This window comes from Ammospiza caudacuta, chromosome 8 (assembly GCF_027887145.1).
Source record: "Ammospiza caudacuta isolate bAmmCau1 chromosome 8, bAmmCau1.pri, whole genome shotgun sequence".
NCBI lineage: Eukaryota > Metazoa > Chordata > Aves > Passeriformes > Passerellidae > Ammospiza > Ammospiza caudacuta.
The window spans coordinates 41,936,181-41,963,208 of NC_080600.1; the positions used below are offsets into that span (position 1 = coordinate 41,936,181).

Here is a 27,028-nt window from a genome sequence, read left to right on the forward strand (position 1 = left end):
CCTCATTTTTGGGGTGAGGATGATTGCTGTGCTTCCCAGGCAGTGCTAATAGTCCCTTCCTAAATAATCCCACGGAGGCAGACGAGGAGAAGAGAAGCAGCATTAATCAGAGGGAGCTGAAATGAGTAGAATTAGCACAAAATAGTCCAAAATAGAAAAGCTCTAGACCACAAGATGAGACTTGTTTCATTAGCTATAAGTAGCACCATGTGTAGGAGCATATAAAGTGTGGCTACATTTCAAATATAAAAATATTACCATGAGGCTTCTCCCTCCCACTCTATTATACTCTCCAAGAGAAAAGAGAGTAGGTAGACAATGAAATTCTTAGTTCACTGCCAAGAATTCCAGTGCAAACAAATTATCAAGAGAATCAGGTAAGAATAATGATGTGATATTGATAGAGAAAGCAGGAGCTCCGTATAAATTCAAGTTTAAAATCAACTGTAGGAGTGACAGAAGGAAAAGGTAAAAAGGCAGGCAGAGAGAAAGCTCGGTGTTTTGGCAGAGGGAAGGGATGGACACAGCAGGAATGCACAGTGCAGGCTCTTTCTTCCTTGGATAACAGGAGCAGCAGCAACAAAATGTCACAGACACGTTTTATGAAAAATCCTTTCCTTAGGATTTTTCCTCCTGGGAAGCTGGGAGGCCTCAGGAACAAAATGTAACCAATGATTATCTGCTGCTGTGGGATGCAACAAGTGCATCTGGGATTGGGCTCATGTGGTTGTTTCTAATTAATGGCCAATCACAGTCAGCTGGCTCGGACAGAGAGCCGAGCCACAAACCTTTATTATCATTCTTTCCTTTTCTATTCTTAGCCAGCCTTCTGATGAAATCCTTCCTTCTATTCTTTTAGTACAGTTTTAATGTAATATATATCATAAAACAATCAATCAGCCTTCTGAAACATGGAGTCAGATCCTCTTCTCTTCCCTCACCCTCAGACCCCTGCAAACACCATCACAACCCAAGCCTCTCCTTGTAGAAAAAATCAGGAATTTCAGCAGAAAGCAGCTCCTGATTGCCAAAATTGGCCTTTTGGAAAGGAGACTCTGCTATTAACTTCACCAGGCAGTGGGGAGCAGAGGTGACTGTGCTGTTTCTGAGGAAGTTTGGGGTTTGAGCAGCTCAGTCCATTTCCATTGGGAATATTCCCGTTGGCTCCAGAGCTGAGCGCACCAGCTGAGGTATTTTTACCCTGCCTGGCTTACTTTCCTTCCCAAGGTTACCCAGTGTGAAGTGATCAGGGCTGAAATCCCAATTCTGCTCCTTGAGCAGTCTCAGGGATCGGTGGCTCTGACCTACTTTTCCTTCCTGGGCTGGGTGGGATCTAAATCCCCAGGGAATTCCCAGGAAATGCAGCTCCTCTCAGGCACCAAGATTTCCTTCTTCTGCTGGAAACCTGTCTAGGAAGAAACTTGATCCTGCTCACAAAGATAAAGGCAAAATCTGCCAAATTATAAATTATGGGATGATTTTGTTTGATCACAAATTCAGATTTCATCAGTTCACTGAATTTGTAAAAGTGTTGGACAAAATCACATTAAATCCACTTAATGCCAATTGGATCAGGAGGCCCAAGGAATTCCAAAGAATCGTTGTTGAAAGTGAAAATAATGACAAGAAAATGAAAAAATTAAGGAAGAATGTATTTACCAACACACTGAATGTGCTCCCACTTAAAGATGCTCCAAGATGAAAAGTCAAGCACTTGAATAAAAAATTTCCCCTCAAACCCCTGAAGATGTGAACAGAACTGATACAAATATTTTATATTATTTTCCTACACAAAAGAAAAGTCTGCCTGTAGAAATGTTCTGCTTTCCAGCTCTTCAGATGGTTTTTTCACACAGAGAAAAGTAAAATTGTAAAATAAAAGTAAAATTTAAAAAAGCAAAAGTTTAGCACTGGCCTTCATTCTTATCAAGAGCAATGACTGGAAGTGAAGTTGAGCTGTTAATATGAATAATTCTTAAAGGAAAAAAAAGGGAAAAAATTTTAAAAAATGGTTTTATGTATGTGTAATGTATGGGTCTATATGTACATGAAATTAATTACATGTAGATTTAAGAATAACCAGATGAAAAAATGTACTAAAATTCTGAAACTTCCACATTTTACGCACCTTAACATGATTATATAGAAATCAGTAGCTCACAAAACCAAAATTTCTCTTATTCAAAGAAGACCTGAGCTAAATTTCATAAAAACAGGAGGGTTTTCCTCAAGATTTCTTCCCTCTGTTTTATTTTGCATATGTCATTTCATTGTGTATTGGGGCAGCATAACTGTTTCTCAAATAAAACAAAACTAAAGATTAAAATGCTTTAATCCTCTGTGTCAGCAGTCAAAAATTTAAATAATTTGGATAGAAATGTCTTAGAACTCATGGAAATTAATGCTATAAAGAGTAGAAATAAAGAAATAAATTGTGTGTGTGTGTGTATATATATATATATATATATATATATATATATATATATATATAAAGAGTATATACATCTATATAAGAATGCCAAGCAGAGACTGCACAATAATAAAGTCACATCGATTTGTCTGAATGGATCCTTGAGCATTTAACATGTAATTACCCTTTTCCAAATAAAAATGTATCCCATTATTAATGGTTTACACCTCTGTCCCACCATGCAATTAGAGAGCACTACAAGACTGCACAGGATTTATTGAAGAGCCCCAGAATTGGGGTTTTTTTGGGAGTGTCCCCCTGGCAGGGAGGGACGTTCAGGTGAAGTTTCCCCCCTGTGTGCAGGGTTTGTTTTGGAGGAGTTCCACTCGTGTGATTCTTTAAGCTCTTTACAACTCCCTCATCTCATTTGCACTGCTGGAGATCTTTAAAGCCACTCTCTTCATAGTTAAAAACAACATAACAAGATTAGGCTGGGAGCCAAGGAAATCAACCCTGTGCCAAGCAGGCCTGGAATTCTAATTAGAGCATCGTTGGTATTAACCTCCATTTCCCACCAGAAGGACGATGTGATCACTTCTGTGATTGCAGCAGGCCAGGAATTATTGATTCCAGCAATGGATTGCAAGAGAGAAACCAGGAAATGCAACCCCAACATTCTAGGTTAGGGTTAAGAGGGAGGTCATTCAGATAAAAATATATATTAACCTAAAAATGCTTCATAGAAACCAGAAAATGGAATCCTAACAGCACAGCTTGGGGGGGGTTATTCAGACAAAAATATATATTAATTAATTAAATATATATATAAAAATCAATAGGGAGGTTGTTCAGATAAAAAATATATATTAATTAAATAAATAAAGGTATATATGTATATGTATATATATATATATATATATATACGTATATATATATGTTAATGAACAGGGAGGTCACTCAGACAAAAATATATATTAATTAATTAAATATATATATAAAAATCAATAGGGAGGTTGTTCAGATAAAAAATATATATTAATTAAATAAATAAAGGTATATATGTATATATATGTATATATATATATGTTAATGAATAGGGAGGTCATTCAGACAAAAATATATATTAACCTAAAAATGCTTCATAGAAACCAGAAAATGGAATCCTAACAGCACAGCTTGGGGGGGGTTATTCAGACAAAAATATATATTCATGAATTAAATATATATATAAAAATCAATAGGGAGGTTGTTCAGATAAAAAATATATATTAATTAAATAAATAAAGGTATATATGTATATGTATATATATATATATACGTATATATATATGTTAATGAACAGGGAGGTCACTCAGACAAAAATATATATTAATTAATTAAATATATATATAAAAATCAATAGGGAGGTTGTTCAGATAAAAAATATATATTAATTAAATAAATAAAGGTATATATGTATATATATGTATATATATATATGTTAATGAATAGGGAGGTCATTCAGACAAAAATATATATTAACCTAAAAATGCTTCATAGAAACCAGAAAATGGAATCCTAACAGCACAGCTTGGGGGGGGTTATTCAGACAAAAATATATATTAATTAATTAAATATATATATATAAAAATCAATAGGGAGGTTGTTCAGATAAAAAATATATATTAATTAAATAAATAAAGGTATATATGTATATGTGTATATATATATATACGTATATATATATGTTAATGAACAGGGAGGTCACTCAGACAAAAATATATATTAATTAATTAAATATATATATAAAAATCAATAGGGAGGTTGTTCAGATAAAAAATATATATTAATTAAATAAATAAAGGTATATATGTATATATATGTATATATATATATGTTAATGAATAGGGAGGTCATTCAGACAAAAATATATATTAACCTAAAAATGCTTCATAGAAACCAGAAAATGGAATCCTAACAGCACAGCTTGGGGGGGGTTATTCAGACAAAAATATATATTAATTAATTAAATATATATATAAAAATCAATAGGGAGGTTGTTCAGATAAAAAATATATATTAATTAAATAAATAAAGGTATATATGTATATGTGTATATATATATATATATATGTATATATATATGTTAATGAACAGGGAGGTCACTCAGACAAAAATATATATTAATTAATTAAATATATATATAAAAATCAATAGGGAGGTTGTTCAGATAAAAAATATATATTAATTAAATAAATAAAGGTATATATGTATATATATGTATATATATATATGTTAATGAATAGGGAGGTCATTCAGACAAAAATATATATTAACCTAAAAATGCTTCATAGAAACCAGAAAATGGAATCCTAACAGCACAGCTTGGGGGGGGGTTATTCAGACAAAAATATATATTAATGAATTAAATATATATATAAAAATCAATAGGGAGGTTGTTCAGATAAAAAATATATATTAATTAAATAAATAAAGGTGTATATGTATATGTATATGTATATGTATATGTATATACGTATATATATATATGTTAATGAATAGGGAGGTCACTCAGACAAAAATATATATTAATTAAATAAATAAAGGTATATATGTATATGTATATGTATATATATATACGTATATATATGTTAATGAATAGGGAGGTCACTCAGACAAAAATATATATTAATGAATTAAATATATATATAAAAATCAATAGGGAGGTTGTTCAGATAAAAAATATATATTAATTAAATAAATAAAGGTATATATGTATATGTATATATATATATATGTATATATATATATGTATATGTTAATGAATAGGGAGGTCATTCAGACAAAAATATATATTAATCTAAAAATGCTTTATAGAAATCAGAAAATGGAATCCTAACAGCACAGCTTGGGGGAGGTTATTCAGACAAAAAGATATATTAAAATATATATATATATATATATATATATATATATATATATATATATATATATGTTATTTAATAAGGAAGTTATTCAGACAAAAATATATTAATTAATTTATTTTAAAAATTTACTAATTAATAGGGAGGTTTTTCATAAAAATATATGTATTAATTAATTTAAAATATATAGTAATTAATAGGGAGGTTATTTAGACAAAAATGTAATTAATTAATAATATATATTAATTAACTAAAATATATATTAATTAATTAATAGGGAGGTTATTCAGGCAAAAATATATATTAATCTCAAAATGCTTTATAGAAACCAGAAAATATAATCCTAACAGCACAATTTGGGGGAGGTTCTTTAGACAAAAAAATTAATAAATTAATTTAAAAGATGTATTAATTAATACAGAGGTTATTCAGACAAAAATATATATTAATTAATTAATTTAAGAGATATATTCATTAATAGGGATGTTATTCCAACAAATACATATATATGAATCTAAAAATGCTTCATAGAAATCATAAAATGTAATCCTAACTGCACAGCTTGGGGGAGGTTATTCAGACAAAAACTATTAATTAATTAATTAAAACATATATAAATTAATAGGGAGGTCATTCAGGCAAAAAATACATAAATAAATAATTTTTAAAATATATTAATTAATAGGGAGGTTATTCAGACAATATATTTATATCTATTAATCTAAAAAAGCTTCATAGAAATCATAAAGTGTAATCCTAACTGCACAGCTTGGGGGAGGTTATTCAGACAAAAAATATTAATGAATTGATGAATTAAACATAGCTATTAATTAATAAGGGGTTATTCAGACAAACATATATATATATTAATCTAAAAATGCTTCATAGAAACCATAAAATGTAATCTTAACAGCACAGCTTAGGGAAGGTTATTCAGACAAAAATATACATTAATTAATTAAATAAAAATAGATATTAATTAATAGGGAGGTTATTCAGACAAAAATATATATTAATCCAAAAATGCTTCCTAGAAAAGTAAAAAGGAGAGAGCCATTATTTAGCAAGAAGGATTTGATAACCAGGACTAAGCAGAAGGGAATTTACATCCTAATCTGGTAAAAGTCTTTCAGTGACCCTGGAATTTGGCATTTGGTGAAATTTTCAGGTTTAAATTTCAGACCATCATGTGAGCCACCACAGTGAGGCATTAAGTAAAGGAATTTCTAGGAAAAGGGAATTGTGTAGAAGGATGTTATTTGGTGAGTGATCTCTCCAAAATCCTACAAGATACCAGCCAGAACGGTTTTTGATATGAAAGAATACATTTTAAAGCCAAATTTCTATAAGAATTTGAATACCCTAATGAACTTACAAGACAATTCTGTGACTTAGATCACAGGTACTGTATCAGTCTCTTGTATTGGAGAGTTTGAAAAGCGTGCACTGAAATAAATATTAAAATTACACTTACAGCACTAATTTAACCAGCTCCAACCAGTGAAATTAAAATAACATTTGTATTTCAAACAGAAAATTGCCTAAATACCAGTATTATCAATGCCTGGGTATCCTCACTGAAACCTTTGCCATTCTTTGCAAAATAAACTTAACACAAACCCAACAAAAGCTGGGGATGTGTGGAATAAATGTGTTTTTCCCAAGCTATTTACCACAGCAGAATCATATATGAACATGAATCTCCAAGTGTGAAAACACTTGTGGTGCATGTTCTAGCAGTTGTTTTGCAATGGAGCTGCTATTTTTGTTTCCATATAGAGACAAACACTAAAAAGGAAATTATAAAAACCCTTTGAAGTTCTGTATCCTAGAAAAAAATAAGCTAAGCTTCAAAACTTTCATGAGATTATTAACTGTGCTTTGAGTGACGGGTGTGGAGTTCAAATCATTTTTCTATGTGACAAAAACTGCCTGAAAAAACAATTCACTTTGTCATAGGATACCTTGAAATTATTTCTCATCTGTGAGAATTTAAGAACTTTGTGACAGCGCAGGTTAAAAATTTTCATGCAAGGAAGAAAGTGCCTATTAAAAGCAGCCATGAAAATATTGTTGAATTTTTTGAGAATTCATTTCTGTCCCATGTCCCAAGCCTTACCCCTGGCAGGGAATGGGGATGGGGATGGGGATGGGAACAGGAATGGAATGGAATGGAATGGAATGGAATGGAGTGGAATGGAATGGAATGGAATGGAATGGAATGGAATGGAATGGAATGGAATGGAATGGAGTGGAATGGAATGGAATGGAGTGGAATGGAATGGGATGGGGAATGGGAACAGGAATGGAATGGAATGGAATGGAATGGAATGGAATGGAATGGAATGGAATGGAATGGAATGGAATGGAGTGGAATGGAATGGAATGGAGTGGAATGGAATGGGATGGGGAATGGGAACAGGAATGGAATGGAATGGAATGGAATGGAATGGAATGGAATGGAATGGAGTGGAATGGAATGGAATGGAATGGAATGGAATGGAATGGAATGGAATGGAGTGGAATGGAATGGAATGGAATGGAATGGAATGGAATGGAGTGGAATGGAATGGAATGGAATGGAATGGAATGGAATGGAATGGAATGGAATGGAATGGAGTGGAGTGGAATGGAATGGAATGGAATGGAATGGAATGGAATGGAGTGGAATGGAATGGAATGGAATGGAATGGAATGGAATGGAATGGAATGGAATGGAGTGGAATGGAATGGAATGGAATGGAATGGAGTGGAATGGAATGGAGTGGAATGGAATGGAATGGAGTGGAATGGAATGGGATGGGGAATGGGAACAGGAATGGAATGGAATGGAATGGAATGGAATGGAATGGGGACAGGAATGGGAAAGGGAATGGAGATGGAGATGGGGATGGGAAAGGGGATGGGAATGGGAAAGGGATTGGGGATGGGAAAGGGACTGGGGATGGGAATGGGAATGGGGATGGGAATGGGGATGGGAAAGGGCATGGGGATGGGACTGGGAATGGGACTGGGAATGGGAACAGGAATGGAATGGAATGGAATGGAATGGAATGGAATGGAATGGAATGGGGACAGGAATGGGAATGGGAATGGAGATGGGGATGGGAAAGGGGATGGGAATGGGAATGGGAAAGGGATTGGGGATGGGGATGGGAATAAGAATGGAGATGGGGATGGGAATGGGGGTGGGAAAGAGGATAAGAATGGGAAAAGAGATGGGGATGAGAAAGGGAATGGGAATGGGGATGAGGATGGGAATGGGGATAGGGATGGAATGGAATGGAATGGAATGGAATGGAATGGAATGGAATGGAATGGAATGGAATGGATGGGAATGGGAAAGGGAAAGGGAAAGGGAAAGGGAAAGGGAAAGGGAAAGGGAAAGGGAAAGGGAAAGGGATGGGGATGGGGATGGGAAAGGGAATGAGAATGAGAAAGGGAATGAGAAAGGGAATGGAATGGAATGGAATGGAATGGAATGGAATGGAATGGAATGGAATGGAATGGAATGGAATGAGCTTTAAGGTCTCCTTTTTTTCACGTTCCTGCGCAGAACTTCCCAAGTTCTGGCAGCCAAGTGGGAAATGCAGATGGGAACTTGTTGCTTTAGGCTTAAATCAAGCTCAGCTGTAACAAAACCTTTTTCAAATATTTTTCAAGGCTTTCAGAATTCACAAAGCTTTGGTTGGTGTTTTACAAGTCACTGGGCTCGGTTTCATTTAAGAAGTTAATTTCTATTTTGGAATAATCTGGAAGAAAACCATCTGAGAGGAACTTGATTCTCCCCAGAAGTTTCTTGCCTCTGCAGCTCTGGTGAACACTGAGCAGAGCAATCTTACATTTTAATGCCTTCAGAAGTAGGAAAGTTCCTTCCCCAGGAAAATATGATTGATTGTTACAATGACAGTAATTGCATTTTAGTAAAAGTAACCATTATGGTAATTTTCCTCCAGAAAGAGACATTTAACTAACTTAAGTAACTTGTTACTTTTCAACACATTAACTTTGACAAATTTAACATTACAAACGTACAGAGTTCACAGCCACAACAACGTGCATCACTTAGGGAGTGTGCACACTTTTTATTTCTATATATCAAGCAGTGTTTCCAAATAGGAGATGCTAAAAAAACTGTGCATACATAACACAGCATTAATTAAACTGTTAAGAGCAGCTCTAGCACATCCAGTGCCAAGTCTCCTGGTGGAAAATCCTGCCTTCCAAGCAGCAAACTCCTATCAGAATTTCATTGCAGGGATGCTTCCCAAGCACCTCTTGAATCCCAACCTCACCCTCTGAACCCTCTGCACCATCAGAGAGCTCCTGCATTTTCTGCAGCCTGTTATTTATAAACATTTCATGCCACTCAGTTTGTAGTGACTTATTAAAAGTGTAGCTTCTGTAATTTAATCACCCAGTGTTTGCTTCATACAACTTCACATGAGTTAAAATAAAAATGCTCTGCCTTTGCTTTAAAGATAATAATCATTCCTTGTGCTTTAAACTGGAGCTCAGTGAATTTCCATACCTCATTTTTACACTAGAAAAGAACTGAAATTAATCTGGATTCAAACTTTGTTTTTAAGAAATTTCCTTCAAATGGAAATATCAAAAATTTGAATTTCAATCCAACAGATTTAAGATTTTCACTTCACTTTTCTAACTTCTTTGAAGGAACAGAATAAGTATTTAGCTGGAACAGTCAATGGGTTTACCTTCCTCTTATTTAAAGATCCCAGTCACATTTTTAAGGAAAATAGCATAAATTATTTAAGATGGAGGATAGACCAGAGAAAATTACAGACAGGCAAAAAATAAAAAGAATATTAATCTGTATTATCTCAAAATCTGCTGAACTGCTTTTTTCAGCAGCAGCCTAACAGATAGTTTAAAAACAAAACCCTTATTTTTCTTATTTATTATTTTTAAACTTTATTTTTAAGAATTTAGACCTGTAAATTGGTCAATGATTTTCTTGGCTCCTGTAACCAAAAGCAACTCTTAGGTTGGAAACTCTTCCTGAAAGAAAAGCCAGAACTGAATAGTCAGAATGGATTGGAAATTCACACAGTTGAAGGAACTTTTAATTCCAATATTTCAGGATGTGCTGGGGTCTCCATCCCTGCAGGGAGTTAAAGTTGTGTGGATGTGGCACTTGGGGACATGGGACAGTGCTGGCCCTGGCAGGGATGGACTCCATGACCTTGGGGGTTATTCCAGCTTAAACTATTCTGTGATTTTCTAAGATTAAAATCTTTCCACTCTGGCTCATCATCTACTCCATGAAAGTGACAAAATATTTGAAAAAACCCCAAAATTCCTTTGTTTGTTCAAAACTGAAGTGAAATCAGGGATAACTCAGTGGAACAGCCAGAGCCCAGGACACACATTAGGAGCTGTCATTCCACCATGGAATTTTGTGAGATTATTTTTGTAACTCAGTGTCCTAGTTACTGTTGAGAAGAGGAGGAAACTTCCAGTTTAGACAGAATTGGCAGGTGACCTCTATAATTAGTCCTTTATCTTTCCCATGTCTCCTAAATGACACGAGGCAAACTCCACACCTGAATTTTGCCTGGCAGGGAGCAGAGTTAATTCTGCAATATTAGCTAGGAAATGGAGATTTGGTGGTGTCCTTGCAGGTGCAGAGGTGATCTTTTACTCAGTACAACTCCAAATAATGGCTCCATCTTTGCCCAAAGATTTAAAAATCCCCACAAACAAACCCACCAGCCAGGGGTGTAGTGTCACTGTTCCTGCCCATGCCCACAAACTGCCTGCTCCCTGCACAGTTCTGTGCTCCTGTGTCTAACAACAAAATAAATGTGATTTGGGATGAGCAAACCTCTGTAAATCCTCCTAATCCAAGGATAAACCACTTGTGAAACTCACAGATTAATTTAGCAGAGTTTGGGAGAAAATGAGCTGCTCCAAGTGTCAGATTTTAACACTGATAAGTCACCCCAGTCCTGTATTTTCCTTCCATTGTTTTGTTGCATAAATACTGACTGAAACTACCTAATACAGAAAGTATCTGCTGTCAGAGGATAGAAAAATATTTCAGAGGGTGTGGGAATGTGTTTTGCTTAGAGACAGTTTGGATCACAGAAGATACAACTTGATGTTTTTAAGAGAAAATTAGTTAAAGGCAGGCAGGTGATGGAGACAAAATTAGTCCAGGGTCACACCCTGGGTTCTCTGCAAGGTGTGCCTTGGGAGTCAGGGCACAAAAATAAGACCATTAATCCTCTTGTAGAATATCTGGCTGTTTAACAAGGAGCCACAGTTTAAACTGCAATTCCTTTAAAAACCAGCCCTTGCAACACAAAAGCAGCTCCTGGTTTGCTGCACACATTTGTTGTGGTCTCAGCCTGGGAAGGTGCAGACCTCCAAGCCAGCATAAATATTGGAGAGGCTGGGGAGGAGCTGAGTTCAGAAAGGAGTTTAAGGCTGATGTTTTTGGCTTCTTGGCTGGGCTGGTTTTCACCCAAATCAGTTCCCCAATCAATTCAATGTGCAGCTGCAAGAACATTTGTGCAGGGCAGGGCAGCATCTCCGGCTTATGCTGGCTTAAAGTGTTTGTGGAAGTGCAGCAGGAGTGTAACTGAAGAGCTGCTATGGTCTAACATTGCCAATAATCCACAAATGCCATTCCACAACACAGGAATAGTTAAAGCTTATAAATGGCCTGGCCATGTGCTTGCCAGTGGGGCCTGACAGAGGAGAGCTTGGAATGGCTGGAACAGCTTGAAAAATGTCTGAGATTGGAGGTAACTGCTTGTTCCAAGAGCAAGGACAGAGCTCTGCTTCCCAGAGTGCGTCTCAGGGTGCTGGATGAGAAATGGGCACTGCAGAGGGCACAGAGCAGCTCCTGGGCCACTGTCCCCATGTCCCTCAGCCTGTGCTGCCATCACAGGATCCTCTCACAGCCCGGCTCTGCCACTTCTCTGCTCTTCATCAGCCACTGGGAAACCTTTCTGCTTAAAATTCCCACTAATGATCCAAAAGGAGCAGAGCATCCAGCTGAGGGAACGGCAGGAGCACCAGGAGAATCCACCTGGAAATGACACTCCCATTTTTCCATTGCTGCTTTATCATAATACCAACACAAGCCACTCTCTGATTGCTGCTTTTGTGTCATTTCACAAAAAGTTGGGCTGGACATGTGCAGATCCATGTTTGTTATCTTAACCTGGCCTCAGTATATCCTACATTTTCTATTCCTTCATTTCCATATTGACATAGAAATCCTACCATAAGTATTATTCCAAATATTTGAAGCTATTTATAATGGAAAATAATGCAATTACATTCCAGTTAAATTTTTAAAAAATTTCAGCAGAAAACCACATCTTTATCTGGTACAAATCTCAAATAGAATTTAACTAAACCAATAATGGAGAAGAAAAATCACCTGTTAACATAGGTTACATATTGTGCTCATCCCAGTGAGTTTTTCCTAGATAATAGCTTTTATAGATAACAGCACACTGGGATTTTAAAATAATAATTTTTTAAAAAGGTAATTTCAATATTTTGAAGCTTGTTTGTTAAACATTTGGCAATAATTCTTCAATGCAGACAGGATTCTTCCAGATGATGCCAGGTAATTTGGATGGAACATCTTGGTCCTCCCCTCCAGCAGCACAAAACACACATGGCTCAGGGAATTGCCTCATATTTTAATTATAATAAAACTTGGAAACCAATCTAGATTGGGATTATTGGCTGTAAAAGGTCGTTGAAATAGAAATATTAACCAAAAAGGAAAAATTTGCCTGTTTCCTTTCACTTGTCTTGGCCTGAGAACTCCCATGGGAGTGTCCATAAAACCTGGCAAGGGATCTTGTCCAAGTTTTCCCAAATCTGAAATCTCAGCAGGACGTGAGCAGTCAAACATGGACCATCCTTAACAACAACAAAAAAGTCAAACTAAGTAGTGCCATGCACAATTCCAGAAGAAAACCTGATCTTTCAACCCAAACTGCAGCCAAGCAACTGTTCCAGAGGAATAAGCCTTCAAACCCATGGGAATGTCTCTCCTGGGAGCTGTTTAAGCTTCCTTAATGCTCTTAATCCACCTTGATATTGAGCTGCCAGACACTCTGGCACCCACCTTCCCACTTCCAAATAGCTGCTCAAGTGCTGGGGCATTTCTTTCCCCTCACTGGAGATCCTGACAGCTCTAGGACACGAATTAACCAAGTTTCCCCCCACTCTTTGTGGCCTTCCACCTCGCTGGAAGTGAAAACCTCTGGTGAACTTTGAGAAAAAACAAACCATGCTTTAGGGCAGGTTAAAAACTCCAGGATCCATGTGTGTGTCCTTCAACTTCAACTCTCCACATGAAACAAAAATACTTTTCCCCTTGCAGTTTCATGAAAGTTAATTAGTTGATATTACTAAAACTGGGTGCATGCACTATGTATCACTACAAAATTAGAAGTACATTTTCGTTGCCTAAAGAATTTCAAGGCAAAAAAAAAAAATGAGCCTTTATATCAGAAAGGTTGATGCTGTGTAAATTTTCTAAGTAAATGGAAAAAAAATATTAATTTTTTTTCATTTAAAAGAGCCTGAACTGAAAAAACCTCTCACTCTAGGGGTAAACAGAATTTTGCCATCTCAGATATTATTATCTGTTCAATGTCTGAATTGGAGTTATTATAAAATTATTTGCAGATGAATTAACTCCAAAAGAATTCAGCAGTAGAAGCTGGAGAAGGATTTAGCTCCCCAGTGGCCTGAACAATGGGTAAGAGCACCAGGCTGGGATGTTCTGCTGCTTGCAGAAGAAAGATTCTGGGTTTGAATTTTCAGGATTTCAAATCCCTGGAATGGCTCAGCACATCCATCTTGTCAGAGCACAATCACCAGAGAGAAATGTTCCAGCTGGGTTGTGCCTATGAAAAAAGAAGTGGGCAGCTATTAGGGGTTCCCAAGCTGAGAAACTTTTCCTTCTTAAAATCTGAAATAGGTCAAATTTGGGGATCTTCCACACTTTTTCCTCTGAAACCTGTAAGGTGCCAGATTTTCAGGAATTACAGCACTTGGGGAGAGGAATTATTTCTGTCACAGTGAGCACGAACAAAGGGGTGCCTGAGCTGCTGTTGGCAGGATTATTTTAATGCTACTTAAATTCTGGGCAGAAATTATGAAATCCCTAAATCAGGGATCATGGGCTGCAACCAAAACACATTGACTTGGAGCAATTCACAGCCATTGTCCCAGAGTCACACCTGTGACTCCATCAGGATTCCGGCTCCATTCCCACAGAACTCCTCTAACAAAGGTTTCAGATAACAGCAGCAACAGCAGCAGCTGTTTCTCCTAAGGAAATGGGTCTCCAACCACAATTCAATCATTTTCCTTTGTAGAAAGGCTTTATGAGCCTAAACCTGCTGCCTCTGGAAGCAGGATAACTGCTTGGGCCGTGGCGTGGGTTTGTAAGGGTTAATTCTGCACTCCCCAGTTATCAGCAATAAAAAAATATAAAAGTATTAGCAGTTTGTGCATTAGCATGGATCTTCACCTTCCTTTTGTAAAATTCCAAATGGCAAATTGTCAGCTGCAACACCCAGGGATGATTTGATAAACACTTGACCTCCTGCTCCCATCCCAATTTGTCGCATTCTGAATCCTCAACTTAGTTTTCAGCAAAACCAGTAACAAATATTTGAGTCCCAGTATCTTCCACTCCATCTGAACCTTCCAGAATTCCACTTCCCATTACCATCCTATATCAACACTGCAGGAAACTTTATTATTTTCTGTTGGAGGAAAACCTGGCATTCATTAGTGTTCTCCAGCACTCATCTTCTCTGTGACATCGATCTGAACCAAAAAAATATTTCCAGGAATGTTCTCCTTACAGAGGTTTCTAATTACCAGAGTATCAGCCAGCTCTCCTGATGCCACCCTCCAGAAATCTTCTAGGATATTTTGAATGACACCACAAGTAATTACAGCTATTCATGTGTTTGTATTCCTAAACAAGCAGAAGTCATATTGACACAATAATTCTGAAGAGCACACAATTGAATGCTCTGAAGATCTGACAATCTCTCCACATTTGGCCACTTCACACTCCTACTTCTTATGACTATTTAATTACAAATTGTTGGCCTAAAATATTTAAATTTTTATCTACAAATATATGTATCAAGCCTTTCAAAGGCAGTGCAAAAGATCTTTAAAATCTGCTATCACTGTCAGGACGCTGCAGCAAAAAAACAACAAACACTTGTCACATATTTTAAGAATCTTTCAAAAATAACGTCGAAAACATGACAATGTTGCAGAACTTTTGCATTCTGTGATGAACACAGAGTCAGTTTATAACTGAATATATAAATTATGGTGTATTCTGAGAAGGGAGATCTCTACATAGACCCTGAGAACCTCCTTTTCATAGCACAGCTGATTTTAGGAATTCAGCTTGGACTCTTTGTGGCACTCACAAAAAAAGATTCTACAGTACAAATGAGGACTGGAGAAAAATATCCAGAAAATGCAATTTTGCTGTGAAATGTGGATGAAATCATAGCTGAAATGCCACAGTGATAAAACCCTGTGACACAACCAAGTGCCCCTAAGAGACAAGGGAGTGTCTGAAAGCAACCAGAAGCTCCAGGGGGATGAATCTCTTCTGACAAGACTGGAAATCCTAGAAAGAAACATTCCTACCTCCTCCAGGAAAATAGGTTAGCTAGCTTGGAATCCTCTAAGGAAGCAAAAGTCTGGCTAACAGGTGAAAAAGGAAAAATAATCCTTGATTTAAATGTAGCTTTTGTGGAAACAACTTGATGAAGCTTGTATCAAGTTAATTTCTGTAATATTTTGTATCTTTCTTTTTAAACCTGAGGCAGAGAAAAATCCCTGGTGGTGTGGGGTCTACAGGCTCCAGGTGTTTAATTGCCAGGGGAATTTGTTACACACAAAAACAGCTTTACAGAACATGATCCAGGCCAAATCCTGGCACTGCTCATGTGAATAAAATGATCCCACTTTAGCCCTACACCAAAGCAGGGCTGTGATTTCTGCCTGTATTTCAATTTGTGGATACTGGATTCAACAACTGCATCTAAAATCTGTAAGTTTGATTTAAAACATGAAAGGAGAACATTTTGATGGTCACCTCCATTGCCCCAACCCAAAAGCATTGCAGAGGCAAGCTTTGGATTTCATTTCAGTCCATCAGCATTAATTAATCCCATTAATCCCACATTCTCTCATGTTTTCAAGTTGTGCTACTCATATAACTGTAAAGTATCTCAATAGTTTTGGAACAGAGTAAAAAGTGCAAAATAATGAAAAATTTGTAGGAATGTTATTATCTGTCCGCAGCAACAGAACTGAAAATTTGTATTAAAGCTCTTTTGGAATATGATGAGTTTCACATAAGTCATACACATGGAAGTAAAAATACTTTAAGGCAGTTATTTACCTTTTCTAAAATGAAATAATTTAGGTTGCCATCCAGCACTGTTCCCCAAAGGAAAGTGAGGCTGGCTGGTAAAGAGGGCAGCCCTGGGAGAGATTAATTTCTTGCCATTTTGGTCGTTTTATTTGTTTTGGTTATATAAGGACAGTGCCTGAATGGGGTCTTCTCTTCCTGCAGAGTTTCAAAGGGGGAATGACTTAGACCACAAGGCAAGATGAAAGAGATGATGACAAGGATTCTCTCTGTTGGTGCCCCTCCTGATGTTAGAAAGCCCACGGTTCCCATTTTCCATTCAGAAATGCTTCTCTAGGTGTTGTCAATGACTTCTGCACAAAAACTCCTTTCCCACCACGTTGGGTTTTGTGTTGATTCACTGCTAAGAAAAGGCACAGCTGAAATCCTCAATTCCTAGCAGTGCTCCAGAGAGAAAAATGAGCCATTGCTGGGTTTTAACTCTGCTCATTATTCCCTGGAAGGAAAAGTTGTATTTGTGCTGCCTCTAGGCAAAGCCCCATCCCACATGAACAAAAGACTGAAGCTGAGTTCACATCCATTTCATCTCCTCCTGCTCTCCACAGATGCTGAAGTCCCTGACGCTGTGTCTTCAGTGCTCATATGTCACAGCAAATGATTCATTAAAAATGCACAGACAGATTGATCTTGGAAGGGGAAAAAAAAAAAAAGATCTGGAGTTTAAGGCGAAAGGAAAATAGAAATGAGGAGCCAAAAGGTGAAAAAGGGAAACACCCCCAAAATTCACATGAGAAAGACATTTAAAAATAAAGAGGAGACAGCAACTGTGCTGACATTTAATGTGTCTGCTTGGGCTAAAACTCATCCTTTTACTAGCAATAAAACAACAGCCTAGCCCAAAGCCCTTGGAGCATTTTGCATCAAGCACCTCATAAAAAGGGTTGGCAATTCCTCCTAAGGTCTGTACGATATCTACACCAAACTTTATCTTTTTTTTTTAGGGTAATTAAATGGGAGCAAATGCCCAGTTCAGGCAGGGAGAGCTGCTCCAAAGTGGGAAGGAAAAGGCAGGAATGAGCTCTCCTTGTGATTCCTGTGGTGCTGATCACCAGGTGATGGACAAGAGCAGCCCCACAGAATTTTTGTAGCATTTCCTGGATGGCCAGAAGGATTTTTGCTCTGCCAGAGGAATCCTGCAAGCAAAAAGCAAAAAGGATAATAAGCTCCTTGAGTAAGAGGCACCTCCTTGCAAATTCTCTTATATAGGTGACACATTTCTTCTATTTTTATCAAAAACAACTTGTAAAATAGAAATATGGACCATAATTTACATTCTTTCAGCAAAAAAAAAAAAAAAACCCTCTGACAACTAAGCTGGATCCCTGCAATGGGAAGTACATATATAAATATATATTCACACACACAGCAGCAATATTTTTAGCTGTGATTTCCTACTCATGTGGCAACATGACCAGGGTTCTGAAGAAGCTGAGCCAAGTGAAAACACAACCTGCAGAACAGGTCACGTTTAAATATTCTGCTATTGAAGAATATTAAAAACTACAGATTAAGTAGGAGTGTTGTAACACTTAACATTAATTAAGGCTTGTAAATCATTCTGAAATACTTGGATAAAAGATGGCATAAAAGGTGTTGCCACATGTCTTGATGCTTCTAGATGTGCACAAGCCCTGACATCTTATTTTGTGTTTGGGATGTTTCAAATCATAAAAAAAAATTATGGACACTGGGTGAATTTAATGTTGGGAAGTGTTGGGACACGACAGAGAAACACCAAGGTTGTCTGATTAAGAACTCAAGCAGACATTTCAAAGTAAAAAAACTGAAATAGATCCATTTCTTGGATCCTGGTGGATCACCAGATCTGTGAGTTAGAGCTTAGCAGTGTTGCTTGACTTGGCTGTATATTCATTTATGTGAAATACAGATAATTTTCCTTCCAGTCTAGTACCGCCAACTATTCACATCCCAAAAAATCACCTTAGTCCATGCCACCAAACAGTTTGAAAAGGAATCTGGAAGCACTTAATGCCTATCTGGGCTTGGGGAACAGCATAACCAGTTCTCAGAGAACTTGGCACTTGTTGCTTGTGCGACCACGGGTCTTTATAGAATACAGAAATCAAAGGCCAGCACTAAGGCTCTTGTGCTTTCCCACATGGATCTCCAGATCTAAGAGCCACATTTTCCTTTTTATCCAGAGACAAGAGATGTAGATATGGTTTCCTTTAAAAAAAAAAAAAAAAAGGTGTAAGGAGTGACACCAAACTCAGGCAGGAGCAGAGCTAATTAATTACCTGGACAGGACACACTGGGCAGCAGTGGTGCATCTCACCTGGAGCTGAGGCCACAAACACACTCCAGGGCCTTCCAGCACCTGGGGGAGCCCACCAGAAACACAGAGAGAACTGCTTAGAGTCACAGGGCAACTGGAATGGATTCCAGCTTAAAAGAGGGCAGGTTTCAATCAGATGGGATACTGGGAAGGGATTGTTCCCTGCGAGGGTGGGCAGGCCCCAGCACAGGGTGCCCAGAGAAGCTGGGGCAGTCCCTGGATCCCTGGAAGTGTCCAAGGCCAGGTTGGACAGTGCTGGGAGCAGCCTGGGATGGTGGAAGGTGTCCCTGCACATGGCAGGGGGTTGGAAATTAATGACTTTTAAAGGTCCTTTTCAACCCAGACCCTTCTGTGACTCTGATTCTGTGCTGCAGCAGCAGTGATGCTCCTGAGCAACGTGAGACCACCACAGCCGTAGCTCTCACCTGGACTGCCCATAGGACATTTTCAGGGACGTTTTTAGGCTGGGCTGGGTATGAGGCGGAAGACCAGGCCGACATTTGACCCCTGAGGCAGCGCCCCCAGCCCCACACCGTGGTGTACACGTTACACCGCTGTGACCCCTCCCAGCCAGGTCCCACCGCGTGGCTGCCGGCAGCGCTTTGCCTCCATCACCCGAGCCTGGAAGCACAGCACAGCCCCCCCAACACCTCGAGAGAGCCCCCCGACAGTGAATTACGGACACCGGGGGGGTCGGGGCGGAGCGGGGCGAGGGCGCCGGAGGGGCCGCGCCCTGAGGGGAGGGAAGGGCGGGCAGGAGCGCGCCCGTGAGGCGGCGCGCGCGGGCCGCGAGGGGCGGGGCCAGCGTGGGGGAGCGCGCTCCGCCCCGCCGCCGATAGGAGGGGCGAGCGGAGGTAGGCGGGGATAAGCGGCCAAACCCGCCTTGTGATTGGGTAATGTGGCTGTCAATCCGGGGCGGCCGCCGCGGCCGTGGGGAAGGAGGGGGAGGCGGAGAGGAAACAAAAACAATCGCCCGGGCGCCGCCATCTTGGGCCGGTTCTCCACACGCCACACGGGTGAATGGGTAGATATGAGATTACCACGGGGGAGCAGCGGCAGCAGGGCACCGAAGGCTGTTCCGCGCTGCCAGCGACACTCGGCGGGCTCTAGGCACGGCCGCCGCCGCCCGGAGAGAATCCCCCAGCTCGGCCTTTTCGCCTCGCCAGCCCCTAAGCTGCACTGCTGGAGGGACAAAGTTGGGCTGAGCCGCGCTGCCTCCGCCACCCGGGAGACCGGAGAGTTGAGCCGGGGTCAGAGTTAGGGGAGAGGGTGACGAGGGGATCGCTCCCCGCTCCGCCGTGTGGGAGGCGCGGGGAGAAGGCTCTGCCTCCCCGCCCCTGCCGTCTCCTGCTGCTCGCTCCTAGGAGGAAAAGAAAAAAGAGGAAAAAAAAAAAAAAAAAGAAAAAGGCAAGAACTGGATTGAGCTCGGAGGAGTGGATTTCGTGGAGTCTCCGTGTGAGCAGCGGCGGGGCGAGGAGGAGATGTGTCCGTGAGGAGGGAGAGGAGCGAGGATTCATCCAGGACCCGTGAGGAGCCGGAGGAGCCTGGATCCATCCAGCCCCAGCCCGCCGTGAGGCACAGCCGCCTCCCTTCCAAAGAAACCTGGTTCTCCTGGAAGCACGGCGAGGATTTGCCACAAAGAATATATACCACCCTGCTCCCCAGCGCCTGGATACTGCATTTTAATTTTAAAATTTTTTTCTTTCTTTTTTTTTTTTTTGTACCCCCCCCTCCCCAGCCACTCTTGTGTGTTAAATACCAAATATAGCCTCTCGCGGGGGGAGGGGATGGAAATCTCCTAGAAGAATTGGAAATCTTGCTGGGATTCGGGAGTGCTGGTGCTGGAGAAGGGCGGCGAAGACTGGGGGGATGCACTGCTCTCGCTGCCTGCCCAAGGACTAGAGATTTGCCACTTCCCGGGGAGCCCGAAGGTTTGTTTGTCCCCAGACTGTTGTTGTTCCCCTTCCCCTCTCCTGGGCTACGCTAAACCCCTCAGCATTTATTAAAGAAAACCCACGTGTAGCTGGTGGCTGGTTTTTTAAAGGTAGTTTTTCATCGACAAACTGACAAAAAAAAAAAATAAAACTTCCTCTCTTCGCCTCGAGGTTTGGAACTGGAATGGAGCTGCTCTTCTCCCGAACACTACACGGGGTGTGAAGGGGGCAGGCAGGACGAAAACATCGCCTCGGACTGATCCCGACCCGACCCCCGACACTCGCACCCACCAGGGATGATCCTTCACGGCGCCTGATGTGGAAAACACTTGGAGACTCAGAGACTTCGTCGTGCTCAGCAGCTTGATCGTTGACTTATTTTGTTTTGGTTTTTAATTTTTTTTTTTTTTAAAGTGGATTCGTAGCATTACTTTTATGAGTTGAATTTTGCCACCGTTTGTACAGAAGCCAAATGACACGTGTGTTTTGAAACACGGTTCCAAATATATTTATCCCTCCCTCAACCCGGATTCTCTCTAGAAAGAGCCGCGGGGAGGTCGTCAGTGTCTGATTTTTAGTGTTTTATGAACACTACCTGCTGCAGAAATGTTGCTATAAATCGCTTTATAACGGTTCAGCAAGAAGGGAGATTTTTCCAGCTTGCAGGACCCAGAAAACTGGATACTTAAAGTCACTTAAATGTTTTAACAGCATTGGAAAATGGGAGCTGCTACTAAGTTGGCGTTCGCTGTTTTTCTTATCTCTTGTTCATCAGGTAAGTGAATGTTCCTGGATTTGTCACTTGAAACTGAGGGCTTTGGGGTCAGCACTTGGGAACTTGGGCTGGCTCTGTATGAATGGGAAGCGATTTATTTTTTTTTTCAGGTGGCAAATGTTTGTGGATGGCAGCAATTGTAAAGGCAGAAGCTGCTTTCGTGTTTATTCTTAAAAATATATATATATATAGCGTGAGCACTTGAAACGCTCCCAGCGCTTGGATTTCAGCTCAATTGTGTGGAATAAATGTGGAGACATAACCACCTAGTGTCACACAAGTAACCTGGCAGCGCAGTTACGGGTGTTGGATGCTGCTTTTAAATAAGAATTACCCAGCTGAAATTGCTCTTTGCTCCAGTTTGATGTCTCTTTCCCCGGACTGTTCCCTGGTGAATAGCGACCTTGGTTAATGCTTCATTAATTTGGAAAAGGTGCCGCTCTGAAAGGCTGAGCTCGTCCTTTGGTGGTGGTGGCGAGGGGTGTGTGCGTGTGGAGATGTACCAACAGAATTGGGGTGAAAAGCCAGGCTTTGCGTTTCTAAAGAATCATTTGTAACCCTTTGTATTTTGCTAAAAAAAAAAAACAAAACAAAACAAAAAAAAATACTGATTTTTCTCTTTAAAACAGCAGAGTCTGAGGTTCAAACGCCAGCTCTGGGAAGCGAGCGGGGTGTGAGGACTCCCCACGCTTCTCCAGCAGGAAAATTGTGATGGCAGCAACCAGTGGTTGGGCAGCTGTTGGTCCATCGGTGCTCGGGGCTCCATCAGCCTCACCAAAACCCTCTCAGGAGCTGTGCGAGGATCTCCGGCGAGTTCCCAAGCCGGCCTGGCGCTCCGTGCCCGTGTGCTGAGCGCTCTGTGTGGGTTTTTAGCATCCTTGCAGGGTGTGCGAGGCTACGCTTGTTTACCAGGCTAAAAGCTCCCGGGCTGCCCGTGTGACCGGGAGTAATGGGATCCCTGTAAGGATGCTTTTTACATTTCCAGCCGTAGGAGCGGCAGGGTTTTGCTGAAGAGGCCGTTTTGCTGTGGTTAGTAAATGGATAAGTCTCGTCTTGTGTCTGTAGTGCTATCGATCCGCGCTGTGTGCGCTCAGTGTGCTGTGAAATGGCGAGCGCTGCCAGCAGAAACCCAAAATCCCTGCCTGTGCTCACCAGAGGGTTAAGGACAGCCAGAAGCTTGTTCGGGATGTTTGATTTTTATTCTCCTTTTGAAACCCAACATGATTTCTGACAGCTTTTGCCTTGCAGTAACGACGTGTGTGCCGGCTTTTCCCAAAGGCTGATTTTTCAGCTCAGCAGCGTTCCCTCAGTTCAGCAATATGTTCTGTAGGGAAACTTTTCCCCCTCTCTGGAACAGTTTCTGAGAGACTTGCTGCCATCTGCTCTCCGTGCCTGTCTCCCTTCCACGTCCACCTCTAAGATCCTTTTGCCTAGAGCACAGAATAGTGGTTTTTGTTGACATTACCTATCAGACTTCATAAAAAAGAACAGCTAAGCAATAAGGAACGTCTTTTCTTGAACCTTGCTCGCTCGGGTTGTCCTTGGTAAGGTGAAAAGAATGTTCCTCCTGCCTGTGAAGAATGAATCTTGGCTAAATGAGCAGGAAACTGCCTGCAATCCGGGCTGCTCTCATGTTAATGACATTGTTTTGGTGGTTATTCCAGTATTACACATTAAGTGTTCCGGTACTTAACAATTATTATACTATTTTCTACTCACACCATGGCTGCAGACGCTCTACAATTTTAGGCAAGGCTAAAAATAAATAAATTCAACAGTAAACTGTTGGCTTTATGATCAGAAGTACAGGATTATATAAGATTTTAAGCTTGAAGTGCAGGCGTTTTTATGAGAAGTGTTTCTTAAGTGACTTATTTCTGTTTAAAACCCTACCTGATGGATTGGTTCTAACATCATCATCACCAGAATTTTCTTTTTTCCGGTCTTTAGTGTGAAAATCAGTCTGTCCAGGTCTTACATTTTGAATACTGGCAGTGGTTGAGAAAATCCTGGAGCTCAGGTGTGGAGGTGCCTCTCTCTGGTGTGCAGCTCCAGCTCCTCTCTTTCAGCAATTGGGGGTTTGCTTTGCTCTATTTGTTCATTTATTTTTAAACACAGCTATTTTCTGCAGATGTTTACGTGGCAAATTAATACCGGGGTTCTTTTAATAGGTGAAAATGTTGTGGTTTTTCTCCTGCGTGGTGGGTGTGGAAGTGCTATTTAGGTTCAAAGCGATTTATTTTATTATCTGTAAACTGCACTATGAAATCCTGGAAATGTACTGCAAATGGACAGGAATTTCTAGCGAGTTTGTTAAGAGAGTGAAAATATTTCCCTGTTCTGACTAAGATATTTGAGAAAGAGCATCTGTGTTGTTATTAGGCTTTAAAATATTTGTAGATGCCTGGATCAAAGTGGGTGTAGGTTTGCACCCATCTGTAGGAGCTCCAGAGGCTGAGATGAATGCACATTAACTAAACAAGAAAGCAAAGTGCCCGGGTCAAGGTTCTCCGTGTGCCCTCCAATACACTCCTGAGATAAACCTGTGGCCATGTTTCATTTCAGAGGAGCAGAAAATCCTGAATTAATGATAAAATATCTCAGAACAAGCTTCCTGTGCCTGAGCTGTAGGTGAGGCGAGGTTGGAGGGAGCTTCACAGGAAAACTTGTGACTGAAGCAGCTTGTTCATCAAAGCAGGCTCTCTGCAGATATGATCGGGGTGCTCCCCTCCCCAGGGAAGTGTGCTTGTGTTCTGGTGCTTTTGTGATTGCAGGAACAGAGAATGGGCACTTCCAGCATTTTCTGAGATTTATGAAACGTACACCCCGTGCAGCTCAAAGTGTGGGTGATGCTGAAGGAGTTTTGAGCATTTTCCTCACCCATAATCTTAGTTTAAAATCTCATCGTTCCTTTTGTTACTCATAAACTCCTCATTTCCCAGCCCCTCATCTCATTGAGATTCCTGCCCTGCCTTTGGTACCTGGGTGGTCCCAAATCAGAGCAGCTCTGCAGTCTCCTACAGGGAGCAAGACCTGGATTTTTTAGAAGTGAAGCTAAAATCAAGCTCAAAATCACCTAAGCAAAAGGAACCACCTCAGAAAAGTGTTGATTCTCTATTTCTCCTAATGCCAGATCATTCCCCAGCCACCCAGATGATCTTGAGTGATTTAGCTGAAGGTACTGGCGTGCCAAAGACACCTCTGTAGTTGAAGTTGTATTTTCACTGCATGGAGGATGTTTTATTCTCTGATTTTTAATTAATCATTCTCTTCTGTCACAGCGATTATTACCTGAGAAATTATTTTTTTAATTGTGTCTTTCCCCCCCTCCCCCCCCAAAAAAAATCTATTGAGAACTGTAAAAGCTGCTTTGCATGGTGTGACTTTACAAGCTGAATGGTTGGGTGTCCTGAAGGAATTGAGGGGGAACATGAGACTTTTTCTTTGATTTACTTGTGTAATGTCCCTTTTTTACTGTCCTTTCATTATTAACTTGATAACCCTTGAAAATCCTGCCACAGGTCTGGCAATGTTTGGATTTTTTTCTGCTGCTGTGTTCCCTGTGAGCTGTCCATGAGTGTGGTTGGACTCTAATCACTTTATTCACTTTATTGTGGGGTAATAAACTACTTCAGAATTAGTGCTGCTTTTAAAGTCAAGATTCCTTTATGTTATCAGTGTACAAGTTCTTTATTAAATGTACTACCACTGGGCACTCCTAATGTTGCTGTTAAGAGCAGGATTTGTTTCATTAAATAAAACTCTTTAATACTGTTTCCAACCATAGACTGAGTTATGGAGAGCTTGATGTTATAAATTACTACAGCTCAAAAATCTGTTAACTATTTCTAAGTAATCTGTTAATGCTTAACAGTTATAAAGCCCAAATCTTCTGAAAAGAGCTTTAATTGTGCAAATGCAACATCAGAACATGTGAGCATCGTTGTGGTGGAGCTCTGCTTTCCAGACATTCCCGGAGAGATGCTGCTCTCATGAGTTTATTTGCATCTCTACCCTGCACACACGAGAAGAAAAAGCTTCAATAAGTTTGTGTCCATGTGCTGGGTGTAAATTGAGGGCAGGAAAAGCTCCTTTCTGCAAGAAGAGAATCACTGTTTGCAAGAATAATAGTTTTCAGCTGGGTTTTATGGAGAGTATTTGAATGGGTTTTGTATTTTCCCATTCCCACCTTTCTGGAATTTGAGGGTAAAATTCCTTAGGTGATGAGTTTGGCTGATCAGCAAATGAGGACAGACTCAGACTCAAAAAAAAACCCTTTTTTTCTTCTCTGTTTAACCACAGACATTAATTTTTGTCATATCATTACTTCTAGGGAAGCGGAACAATAACAGCCCCTCCAGTGTTTTTCATTCCTAATGTTGTTCCAACCTTCTCCACTTGTAGTTTTTGCAGGCTGTAAAAAGGGAGAGGTTGACAAGGAATCTGATTGTGGAAGTGGTTTCTGGGTGTAGGAGAGATGCATTTCCACCACTTAATTAACTAAAATCAGCTTAATGCAAATGCCTGCTCGAGCTGGTTGGTAGCATCCATGAGCTGTTAGCTCTCTGATGTTCCTGAAAATGAAAACTCCCTAAAAAGATCAAGAAAATGACGGATTTTACAGCCAAGTTCTTGTGTGATGAAATCTTCATGTGTTTTTGTTGCCTTGGTGCTTCAAATTCGGCACATCTTATTTCCTGTTATTTCCATATGGGATTGAAGTGCTATTGGATGCCAGTGACTTTCTGTGGCATCTCTTGTCTTCTCTCCCTGCACTGTCTGTGTGGTGGAGGGGTTTTTTCTTAGAAACAGTTTGTGACTACAGTGCCAAACAGCAGAGCATATTTAGGCTTAATCCCACAGAAAATGAATATTTACTGCCATGTTGTTTACGTTGCATATCTCTGCGGCCAGGAATCCCAAATGTAGATTAGATACATCAAATCCTTCAGCTCTGGGTGCAAAGACAGCAGGGAAGGGTTTTTCCATTGCATGGTTATCATCATGGTTTCACAATAATTTAATTCCTGATGAGGAAAGTCAACATTTCTGGTTTTCTTCAAAATGTCCTTGTTAAAGCTGTAACTGGAAACAAAAGCAGACAATTTATGTACTAACTGGAGCAATGAATCTTTGGTGTCACCCGAAATCCTGGGGAATTCACAGCAAAGCCCTATAGCAACTCTTGTGGGGTTGGTACCTCCATGTAGGGATATTGTGTCCAAATTCTA

The 27,028-nt window shown here is 39.9% G+C and overlaps 1 protein-coding gene across 1 annotated transcript in view; it reads left to right on the forward strand.

Annotated features, from left to right (window-relative positions):
- The first annotated feature begins 20,051 nt into the window (after positions 1 to 20,051).
- The window catches only part of ACVR2A (activin A receptor type 2A), a 56,242-nt gene continuing 49,265 nt past the window's right edge, over positions 20,052 to 27,028 (forward strand). Inside the window, exons 1-2 of the mRNA XM_058809483.1 lie at positions 20,052 to 21,019; positions 21,194 to 21,797. Coding sequence (XP_058665466.1) covers positions 21,743 to 21,797 — 55 coding nt within the window. The 5' untranslated portion in view covers positions 20,052 to 21,019; positions 21,194 to 21,742. The remainder of the gene's footprint in view (positions 21,020 to 21,193; positions 21,798 to 27,028) is intronic.